Source organism: Monomorium pharaonis, unplaced genomic scaffold (genome assembly GCF_013373865.1).
Source record: "Monomorium pharaonis isolate MP-MQ-018 unplaced genomic scaffold, ASM1337386v2 scaffold_202, whole genome shotgun sequence".
Lineage (NCBI taxonomy): Eukaryota > Metazoa > Arthropoda > Insecta > Hymenoptera > Formicidae > Monomorium > Monomorium pharaonis.
The window spans coordinates 22,856-33,221 of record NW_023415475.1 but is presented as its reverse complement, the minus strand read 5'-3'; the positions used below and the strand labels follow the sequence as shown (position 1 = coordinate 33,221).

Here is a 10,366-nt window from a genome sequence, read left to right as displayed (position 1 = left end):
TATAATGTTTTAATTTCCAAGGTTACAATTTCTCGCCGAAAAAAAAATTCATAGAAAAATGTAGCAGCATTTATTACAATAGATTATCCATAATGTTCAAACGTGGCAATTATATTACCTGCTGTAGCTAGTACATCCGCTACGAACGAAGTCATGTTGCATGAGGAACTCGATGCGAGAAGTCACGAGAAGTGATTCTGAATTCTGAATTCACACAATTCACAGACGTTGCTTCATTGCTTGTTGCTTACGTCAATCCTAACCTTAACTTGCCGCGTCAAATTCAGCAGAAATTGCGGGAAAAAATCTTATACGTAGTTGTCAATTTTCAGTCTTACCGTTTTCTTTAACTAAGCAAGAATTGATTAAAGAGAATTTTATCGATTTGATATATATGTAAAACAGAATTAATCTGTCGTACAATTGTCCATCGCAAATATTATTTTATTTTAAAGCGTTTTTGTTCATAAAATGTGGACATCGAATTGCGTGGTCAACGTCTCTAAATCCTAAATGGTAATGTTCATAATTTTGTGATTTTTTTCATAAAAAATTGTTAAATTAGAGGAATGAGGTGAATTAGAGACAAAGAACAATTAATCCTTCAAATGTCTTTCGCTCTTTGACGTACGTTGAAAATCAATTATTTACATCAGCATACATATCGATAAAATTATACGTATTCAACGTCTTTACAATATTATTATTTTTTACATGGTGGCAGCGACGTACGTGCCTATGTGGGCGTACGTGACCGCTGGCTGGCACGCTGGCAGACTCGGCGGTACTCGGCGCTAGTCGGCCACTCGGCGTTGCTAGGCGGTTGACCGCCACGCCCTGCGCCGAGTAGCGCCGAGTCACGTACGCCGCTGCCGCCGCCATGTTGCTCCGCGCTCCAGCGCCGGTCGGACGCATCGGACGTTCTGTCGACTTTCGTGCGTGTCTCGCGTGTGTCTCTCGCGTATTCAGAATTCGAATTGTGCGCAGCTACGATGCTGAGACTGTGAGAGTGTCGTCGCGAGCAATGTGAGATCGTAACAGAGGTCGTATGTGTAAAGCGCGGCATCGTGCGTTCAGTTTCGAGTAAAGTGTTCGCGTGCGCGTTCGAACAAAGTGTTTGCTCGAAGGGGACGTTCGGTAGAATATCGCGAGTGCCAATTAAAAGTGAAGTACGTGCTACTAGTCGTTGTGCGAGCACGAAATTCTCGAACGAATTGTCCCCTTTCGTTGTATCTCGGCGCGTAATTTTCATTCAAACGGTTTTCCTCGGCCTGCGTTTCCACGAAGTTACGTGACGTCACGCCACTTTCGTGCCAGGTTGACTTTTCGCCGCCAATCAGACGAGCCGTCCTTTTCACTTTTTCAAATGGTAACGGTCGCGCCAAGTGAAATTCTCGCGCGTAGTTTACGTTTTACTCGTATGTGATATATTATCTGTAATATCGGGAGTGCCGAATAAAGTATCGGGCGGTCGTTATTAATGTGCGGTTCGAGAATATAGCAGGATGATGTCAGCAGAAAGCAGCGTCCATGGAAACAACTCGGTATTCCGGAGAAAGAATGTAGCAATGTAGCAGTAGCAGCAGCAGCAGCAGCAGCAGCAACAGGAGCAGCGCCAGCACTCGGTGAGTGAATTTTTATTAAATCAATTATTTGAATTTATATCATGTATATGTGGTATTGCACATTTATAGAACACGATTATGCACATTGCATAAAACAGATTTAAAATATGAATGTCATGCATATTACCTACGGGATTCATAGATATTTGACTACATAGTTCAATGTGCACGTTTTGTGCACATAAAGGTGCTGATGGATGAAAACACCTAAAACGACGCGATAACCGTTCTTAGGTTCCTCTCCGTTTTTATTATTGTTAATATATACATATGATGTTTTGTTATGTAGTACACGTTTAAAATTCGTTCATTTTTCGTATATGTCGTATATTTCGTCAATTCCGTCGATATGACAGGTTTTCTACTATGAATAGTCAACTTCGATTCCGTATCAGTATATTTTATGAGCATAGAGGCTGCTGAAAGGAGTCCTGACACTCCAGATCAAATTAAGCCGATTCTCGGACGATTCAAACCGAAGCGTGGCCATCTGATCGATCAGTCACTACGGTTGACCTAGCGAACCTAACCTATTGTGACTTGGTGAGCTGCGATGATGTTGGTCCGCTCATCAGCGGACCGGTCTCGCGAGCTCGCGTCGATTTGTTGCGCGAGATCGTGCTTCGGGTGGCTTGGTCGTCGTCGCCGCCGTGTTCAGGAAAGTTCGGAGGAAGCGCATCGAGAGTGTCGCCCCGCGTCAGCCGAGGTTTACAATTAAAGGCGTGTTAACCTTATCATTACGATGTCATACATGCTATGTTATGACGTAGACAGAGATACGCAGCTAGGAGCTTAATACGATGAGCAAGCTACGATTGGGGTCAGAGTATATCCCGTTAACGGAGAACGACATGTCGAAGGTCCGCCTCGTCGTGCCGTTCTCCCGAGTGGCATGGATCACCGTGTTCCTGCCGTTCCTGGCGTTCGTCTTTTGCGTCGTCTGGTCGGTCCTCTACAACTTCGAACACTCCACCTCCACTCATTGTCAGGTACGACCGTCGATCGGTCCCGCGCGAGATAATAACTGTATTTTCTGTAGAGATGGAGGCCGGATTATCTTGCGTATTCTGAACGAATGGCGGTGCTTATGATTGATTTCCGAAGAAATATAAAAGGATTCGATTACATGATTCGGTGTATTTCTCGAAATAATAATGCTTTCATATAAGTAAAGTTATAAAACTTACGCAAGTTAGAAAATAAAATTTATTACAAGTTATTAATAAAAGGCTCGCTGGCCTAAGAGACAGAATATTTTCTCTTTTTTCTTCTTTACATATAATTTCTAGGTATACAATTTTTTACCATCTGTCTCGGCGGCCATAGGTCACTACAGACCTCAGAGAGATGTCTGGAAGACTTCTATAGCATTACAGGCAATAGTGAGAACCTTGGTGTTCATGCTGTATTATCGTTATTACAAGGAGCATGTTTACAAGTGGGCGCAATATCTGAGTAATATTGTGCTTGTTATGTACGCCATTGAGAATATTTCTCTGGTGACACTGAGCTTTTGGACTTCCGACGAGAATTATGGTATGCAAATACGTATGCATATGAGAATTTACATATTTATCAATATTTATATGCAATACACATTAATGCGATATGATTAACACACTATGTTGGTTTTCTTACAGCATTCCACAAGATGTCTTTCATAACTTTTTTGATGACATCGTTTGTACACATGTTTTTAGCATATTATATTATGAAAAGCTGCCTGAATATCGCGAAAGGTTCAAACAATGCTTCCTTGATGTGGAAACGGAGGTCAATGATATTGAATGTGATATCTATAATAATAGCATGTTATTTCTTTTATAGACATAATAAATATTGCGAACCTTTAGGTAAGATACCAGTTGACATTGTCATTATTATATTGCATTGCTCTTGCTATCTTAAAGAGTCGCTCTATAATTTCAGTGTATTCAATGTTCGCTTTGAGCGAATATGGAGTTGTGCTCTCAAATATGGGATACCATCTGACGGCTGCATTGGACTTTGCTACCACTCATCTTATGATATCAGGAAACAGACTTAGAATTATATAAAATTTTTTAATCGTGTGCATATGTGATAATTGTTACATATATTTCAACTTTGTTGTATATTATTGTACATATTCGTATTTGAAATTGTTATGTATTGTAATCTTGTATTGAAAATAATTTATTAGGTAATTTATACAAAAATATAAATCAAGAATTTGTAAAATAGAAATTTAAAAAGCATGGACGCGCCTCATGGATGTTAATGCCAGATATGTTTATCAGTATTTGTAATAGCACATTTTTCAAGGCACTTTAATTAATGCTAAAAAATTGAGGACATAGAATTTGATATAAAATGATTCTATCTTTCATGGTCTCATTGATAGTTGTTTTTTGAATATATTACTATACAGTATGTGTGTTTAAACATTAATGTACATAAATTAATATAATAAACAAATATATTTTTTTTGAGATAATAAATTGCTTAATACAAAAATTATATGGCAGATAGAAAATATTTATATTTTCTTTGAGAATTTTTAAAAATGTCCGCTCTTGATTTATATTTTACATTTGAGCGATTAGATATATGTACTTCGACGTACATTAAAATTTAAAATCGCGATCGAGTTTATCGGCAATAAATTTTGCTATTGCCATACTACTGGTAGCAGCTGGTGACGGTGCGTTTCGGCAGTGCAGCACTCTGCTTCCGATGGTACCGGTGCCCGTGTCGAAAACGAAATCGTCAACTAGCTTGCCGTCTCTATCCATTGCCTGTGCTCTTACGCCCGCCGGTCCTCTATTAATAATTGTAAGAGAATTATTATATTTTATGAAAATATTTACAATTACAAGACAAAAAATACTGACCTTTTTACATCTTGGTACGTAACTTCAGGAATAAACTTTTGAAGGTCTTTCACAGCCAATTGATAAAAAATTGATTTTATCATCTCCATGCAGCCTGGCACGAAATATCGGAAGCATAGTTTGTATAAACCAGGAAATTTTGCCATCTCTATGCAGTCCCTTACATTTATATCGAACCAACTGAAAGAGAAACAATTTTAAATGTCATATGTGTTTTATAATATATTTATATCTTGTTATATATTTTCTAATTTATTTATATCTTCTAAATACTTTTACATATAAATAATATATGTTTAGATTTCTAGTGATGTTTACTGATTTTACTCAATCTTATGTAAATTTAAATAAATATTTTTGTAATAATACCTATAACCTTCTCTAGCGAACGCAAGAACAGCATTAGGACCCAGCCAGATATCGCCGTTCACTCTGGGTGTAAAGTGCACGCCCAAAAATGGAAATCTAGGATCAGGCACCGGATACACATTGGTTGTGCAGAGATGCTTTTTGCTATCGCTTAGTAGAAGATATTCGCCGCGAAACGGTACTATCCGTGGACTTAAATCACATCCCGTCATCACCGCCAGTCGATCTGAATGCAGGCCAGCGCACGTCAGCACGTATTTCGTTGGTATGCACTTTAAACACAAATATTAGATAATTAATGCGATAAAACGCGCAGTAAAATACGGTTTGAAAAAGAAAATCTTACCCGGTTTTTCGAATGAACGGATATGGGAACTAATTGACTTTTTCCTTTCGATTCCACTATCTCCGTGAATCCGGTTACTTCGAAATTAAGAAAAATCTCTCCTCCCATTTTCCGAAAGTCTTCGGCAAAAGATTTACAGACGACCGCCCAATCCACTATACCAGTCCACGGTGACCATATAGCTTTTTCTCCCTAGAAACGAGATACAATTTGATTATTTACTTTTCCTTATTCTTTACGAAGTCTTAAAATTATTGTACTATTTATACACAATTACAGATTCTTTATATAACTTATTTAAAATAAAATTATAATATAAATGATAATGGGACAATGCAAATAAAATTTTTATTTTTATTTGATTATTTTATTTTTATCTGATTATTTTTATCTGAACAAATTGAAATTTAATTTTATCTGATATGTATTTGATAAGAATTTGTGTTAAAACTTGAGAGTAAATTTTTTATGCAATTTCTACATCCAACTCAATTATTTTCTGTCTGTTATACCTGACATTTGGGTTCGTATTTCGAAATGCAATCTTTCTCAACAATCTGTAAATCGGGCACTTTGTTTTTCGTTCCTCTATCGAAGAGGTCGTCTATCCTCTTGATTTGAGCCGGATTCTGAGCGACAATCAACTTGCCAACTTTCTTATGGGGTATGTTATTCTTGCAAAAGTACTCGTACGATAGTTTCAGGCCTTCCACACAAAGCTTTGCCTACAAACAGTCGCTGTTGGATCACGAATTTTAATTGTGGAATGCAAATAAAATCAATCCTGGAAATATTCGTGAGTCTAAGCGATTTCTGATTTATTTTCTGTAAGTTAAAATTGTTATTTTTGGAAATTGAATGCGAAGCATTCTGCTTCTTGTGTAAAAGAACAATCTATTTGTATGACGAGATGATGATTATTAAACATCTTTAATCTTGCTGTTCATCTCATCACAAGTTCAATGAACTATTAAAAGCGGCGTAACGTTCATTTCAGTTTACCTTCATGCTTCCAGGGGTGTAATAAATGCCGGCGTGCACTACGCCACTGTTGTGGCCCGTTTGATGCCTGGCTAGATCATTCTCCTTCTCCACGATGGCCATTTTCATGTTCGGATGCCGCATCATCATCTCGCGGGCGGTCGCGCAACCAACGATGCCACCGCCCACGATCACTAGGTCGTACGGGGTGCATGTGCTGAAAATTCCGTTTGTCTGAATCGTTTCTTGTAATGGAAGAAAAACAATCTCTCGTTCGTGGGTGATTTTAAGTAAAGTATTAGATTCTCTTCGAGTATTTTTGAATGCAAACGTTAGATTATTTGTTTTAACGCCAAGTATATGCGAGTATCTTTTGGAAATAAAAATTTCAGAGATTGGCGATTACGAGCGATACCTCTATTGTGATAGGAATGATAAACGGAAATGACAGATTGGAGAAGTAGAATCAATAATTCGGCGGGGAATATTCTTAGCGAACGTGTCACGGGAAATTGTAGGATCGTAACAACGCGAGAAAGTTTGCACGCGATACGAGGGGGGAGGAGGGGAATATAATCCGTGCATGTACAGATATACACGCCTGTCAAAGTTCCTCTGTGTTGAGTAACAACGCGGCTGCAGCTTTACGAAGTACGTGAGATGTTTATTAATCCGCGGCTAAAGAGCTTATTATCAGGCATTCGCCGGAGGTTTGGACAAGAACTTAGCAGTTTCCGGCGCCGTGGATTAAATCGCGCCCCGTTATTAAACGCTGTCATTCCGCGGGACTTTGGCGGTACGCCTCGAGATTTCACGGTGTATAAATCCTAACGAAGGAATCGATATATATACATCACCTCGTGGAAGCCTGGTGACGAGATAAATAATTCGGCCGTAACGCGGCCCTTCCAATCAGGGACGTTATCACGCTCGTTCGCATCATCGGTTGAACATCGGTTGTCACGTCTTAGATTTGGACCGCACGCTTTCTGCACAAAAGCATCACGATAGGAATTAATAAAATTAAGCAGAATTAGTCTCCCATATCGAGCTTAAAGTCAAGACAACTATGTAGACTAGTAGACTATCCGTATAGAGATTTGTGTTGCTTGAATTTATCTTCAAAACTTTAAACATATATCCGGGCATTGGAGAAAGAGATAGCGAAGATTCTAAGTGCAAAAGGTGCAACACGTACAGGTTCATATTTAAGATGTGAATGTCATTTTAATTTTGACGACTAAAACGTTCCCCTCTCCCTTTTCTTTTGGTTTATCGATAATGTGATAATCTTAGTTTACGATCGAAATCTCTGTATATTCTACAAAAGAATTAATTAGAATCGTAGTCATACTTATTCATAAAGATATAATATTAATTAGCTTTTTTATCTTTACATGATATTTTCAAAAAGCAATTTAAAGAGAGTTTTTAAATTAATCCTCTCTATTTCCTTAATTTTATTCATTTATATGAAAAAAATAGTAACGGGTGATACAATATGTGTATGTACGTCGTTCACCACAAAATTAATTCTTTTGGAGCGGACTCCTTATCTTAAGGTGACGTACTCCAAAAGCACATGTGAAGAAATATTAATTCTAAATTACCCTTTTCTCTTTTTCGTGGAATCGATTGCACAACACAAGAAATATACAATATTTACGATAATTGCATCTAATAATTTACACGCTTGCGCGTCAAAAAATATGAATCTAACCTTCAGAGAAGGCGCGTTATCAGCGTTATCACAAACATCGTAAGACAAGAGAAAGAAGTGGAGCAAAGAGGTCAAAATTAACGCCCGAACATTCGCATGCCATGCCGCGGCGTTACTTTTGCAGCGCAACGTAAAATTACATCGCGAGGTCGTCGAGATGGTATATCGCGTTATTACACGGTTATTATAATATATATAGTTTATCACAATACGTACTCCGACGATGCAAAATTGCGCGACGCGACCCGGCCGTCACGCGTCGTCGTCACGCGCAGCTGTGAGCGAATGATATTTTTCATGCCGACAATGAGCGGCCAAAACATCCGATTCAGTGACGGACGGCGACAGACCGGTGCTCCGGGGAAAACGCTCGATTAGCAATTAATCAGCGATCAGTAATTGAGAAACGGGAATTTACCGCCGGGTCTCTGGTGACGCGGATGCTGATTATTAATCACAAAAGTACAATCATTTCCCGATTAATGATTGATCCTTTAATCACGATTGATTATTATTTTAACTCTCGTTGCTTTTATTGTTTACAACGGTGATGATTATTAATTACTGAATAATTATAATTATTAATTATTATTTTCTGTATTTTTGCTCCTTCTCTCTTTCTCTCTCCCTTTTTTCTATTTGTTTCTTTCTCTCTTTCAGGTATTTTATATTTAGATGTAGCATGTCTCAGTTTTTTTTTTGAGAATCAGAAAAACATATTTCGCATTTATTAAGTTGATTTACGTTTCCTTTAGTATCATGTTGAGGAAGACAACATAGATTGAGTTTAACATTTAACTTAGAGTATTTATAATATTTAATTTAGAGTAGACGAGTCTGAGCTCTTGAAGAGACCAGGTTTGACTTTTGAAGCCGATAAAGTCGGCATCCGGCAAGTGGTGTCCCCTTGCGACGACTCGGCGTGACGTTTCGCACGACGAAATTTTTAAACAATCTGCCCGTCCCGCTCGTGTAAAATACGCGAAAATCTTACTTTGTTACTTTTCGTTCGCGTTTCTCGTACGCTCGTTGCGTGGACAGTTACGCGGTTAAGGACAAACGGTCCAGTTGGAAATCCTCTCGTAAACCTCTCGCAAACCTCTCGCAATTTCTCTGTGCGTTCTTCTTGCTCTTTCTCAGCTGCGTATAATCTCCCTCTCTCCTTATATATATATAGCTACTTTTTCTCTCTTTTTCTTTCGAACGAATCACATTATGTGCGCGCGTTCTCCCTCCGTTTTGTATACGGAAGGTCTGAAAGATGTGCGGCTGAAAGGAGCTGCTCCGAGGGTTGTTTTCAAAGTTCTGGAAATTGTAATTTCCAAGGCCCGTTTATGCCAATGTAGTTTAACTTTAAACTCAATTTAACTTACTTTCTTACTATCTTTTTCTAGTCCTAGTCTTTAAGAATTAGATAGAGGCAGAAAGTAAATTTTAAAGTTAAGCTATATTTGAGAGAACGAGCCTAAACCTTTTATCTCAGCCATTTTCATCAACATTGCATTGTGTTTCTTCAATTATATAATTTTAATTATATAGTTTCCAGTATCCCCTTTTCTGAGGTCGCCTTCGAAGAACTTGAGCAAAGATGACTGCGTTATTTTATTAATATTTTCGCCGCGATAAGACAGAGCCATCGTAGATTTTAGAAACCAGAATACGAATCACTAGCGTGCGCATTCGCCGTTTTAAGCTCGAAACGCGACAATTTCAACGACGATAAAACCTCGGAATAGATTTCAGATCTAGGGCTTGGACAGAACGCGATGGTCGCACGCGCGCGACTTTTTACCGTCAAATAGTCACGAGAATAAAAAGAGAATATAAATAGATACACACGGGGAAAACGCGGGCATTGGAAATATCACGCGCGAGCGATCGAGGCCGTCGGTTTCGAAACGAACAGTTTTCTCGCCCTCTGCCCCTCCAGGTGACAAATGACCGTGTCGGCAAGTCGGCGTCGTTTCCTTCGGCAAACAGCGCGTTTACGCCCCGTGAAAATTAATTAACGCGCTAATAACGCGTCATTGCGTTATCGACGGCGATTTCTACCTACACGCGCGCATTTCCATCGCAATTTACGACAGCCGTCAATGTGCTTTTGGAAATTATACCCGTCATAAAGCAATATTGGGAGATATTTGACGCTACGAGCTTCTCTCCGTGCCGCGATTTTACGCTTTAAATGTGACGTACAGTTTCGTTGAGAAATTTTTATTTTTCAATAATGAAAATTGCAGTATTTAGAACAATGGTGTTAAGTGATAAATCAAAGCGTTTGACAAACAAACTTATATTATTGATTAATATTTATATTAATTATAGTATGTATAATTATATTATATAAAATAATATGTAATTTTTATAGCCCAGAACTTTTATTTTCCGGTATAATATAACTTAACGTACTATATGTTCTTTCCAATATTTTTAAATAAATCCTTGTACTTAC

At 38.3% G+C, this 10,366-nt stretch overlaps 2 protein-coding genes and 1 long non-coding RNA gene across 6 annotated transcripts; 2 read left to right on the top strand and 1 right to left on the bottom strand.

The window, feature by feature from the left end:
* The first annotated feature begins 2,250 nt into the window (after positions 1–2,250).
* On the top strand, positions 2,251–4,049 carry LOC118648132 (post-GPI attachment to proteins factor 2-like). The gene is made up of 4 exons (XM_036294397.1): positions 2,251–2,614; positions 2,915–3,161; positions 3,266–3,478; positions 3,555–4,049. Exons 1-4 carry the CDS (start codon positions 2,426–2,428, stop codon positions 3,680–3,682), a joined length of 777 nt encoding a protein of 258 aa, XP_036150290.1. The 5' UTR covers positions 2,251–2,425; the 3' UTR covers positions 3,683–4,049.
* Positions 3,704–8,380, bottom strand: LOC118644030 (L-2-hydroxyglutarate dehydrogenase, mitochondrial-like). 4 transcript variants are annotated; one of them, XM_036294394.1, is made up of 9 exons: positions 7,915–8,124; positions 7,805–7,812; positions 7,052–7,183; positions 6,216–6,411; positions 5,726–5,938; positions 5,214–5,405; positions 4,868–5,139; positions 4,499–4,678; positions 4,232–4,427 (listed from the first exon to the last, which is right to left on the bottom strand). In XM_036294394.1, exons 3-9 carry the CDS (start codon positions 7,135–7,137, stop codon positions 4,232–4,234), a joined length of 1,335 nt encoding a protein of 444 aa, XP_036150287.1. In that variant the 5' UTR covers positions 7,138–7,183; positions 7,805–7,812; positions 7,915–8,124. The 4 variants fall into 4 exon arrangements, with proteins under 4 accessions (XP_036150288.1, XP_036150287.1, XP_036150284.1 ...); XM_036294395.1 differs by lacking the exons at positions 7,805–7,812; positions 7,915–8,124 and adding an exon at positions 8,131–8,380 and having other exon boundaries at positions 3,704–4,427; XM_036294391.1 differs by having other exon boundaries at positions 7,805–8,124.
* On the top strand, positions 4,997–6,193 carry LOC114254299. Its single transcript, XR_003625682.2, has 2 exons — positions 4,997–5,132; positions 5,912–6,193. It is a non-coding gene; the product is annotated as an uncharacterized LOC114254299 (long non-coding RNA).
* Positions 8,381–10,366: the final 1,986 nt, after the last annotated feature.

Bases quoted from the DNA above. Each gene is read 5' to 3' on its own strand.
- LOC118648132 (XM_036294397.1), top strand. From the start codon at position 2,426: ATGAGCAAGCTACGATTGGGGTCAGAGTATATCCCGTTAACGGAGAAC. The intron at 3,162-3,265 runs GTATGCAAATAC...GTTTTCTTACAG, and splicing joins GACTTCCGACGAGAATTATG to CATTCCACAAGATGTCTTTC. The intron at 3,479-3,554 runs GTAAGATACCAG...CTATAATTTCAG, and splicing joins TAAATATTGCGAACCTTTAG to TGTATTCAATGTTCGCTTTG.
- LOC118644030 (XM_036294395.1), bottom strand. From the start codon at position 7,137: ATGATGCGAACGAGCGTGATAACGTCCCTGATTGGAAGGGCCGCGTTA. The intron at 6,412-7,051 runs GTGATGTATATA...CGGAATTTTCAG, and splicing joins CGTCACCAGGCTTCCACGAG to CACATGCACCCCGTACGACC. The intron at 5,140-5,213 runs GTAAGATTTTCT...TTGTGTTTAAAG, and splicing joins CCGTTCATTCGAAAAACCGG to TGCATACCAACGAAATACGT.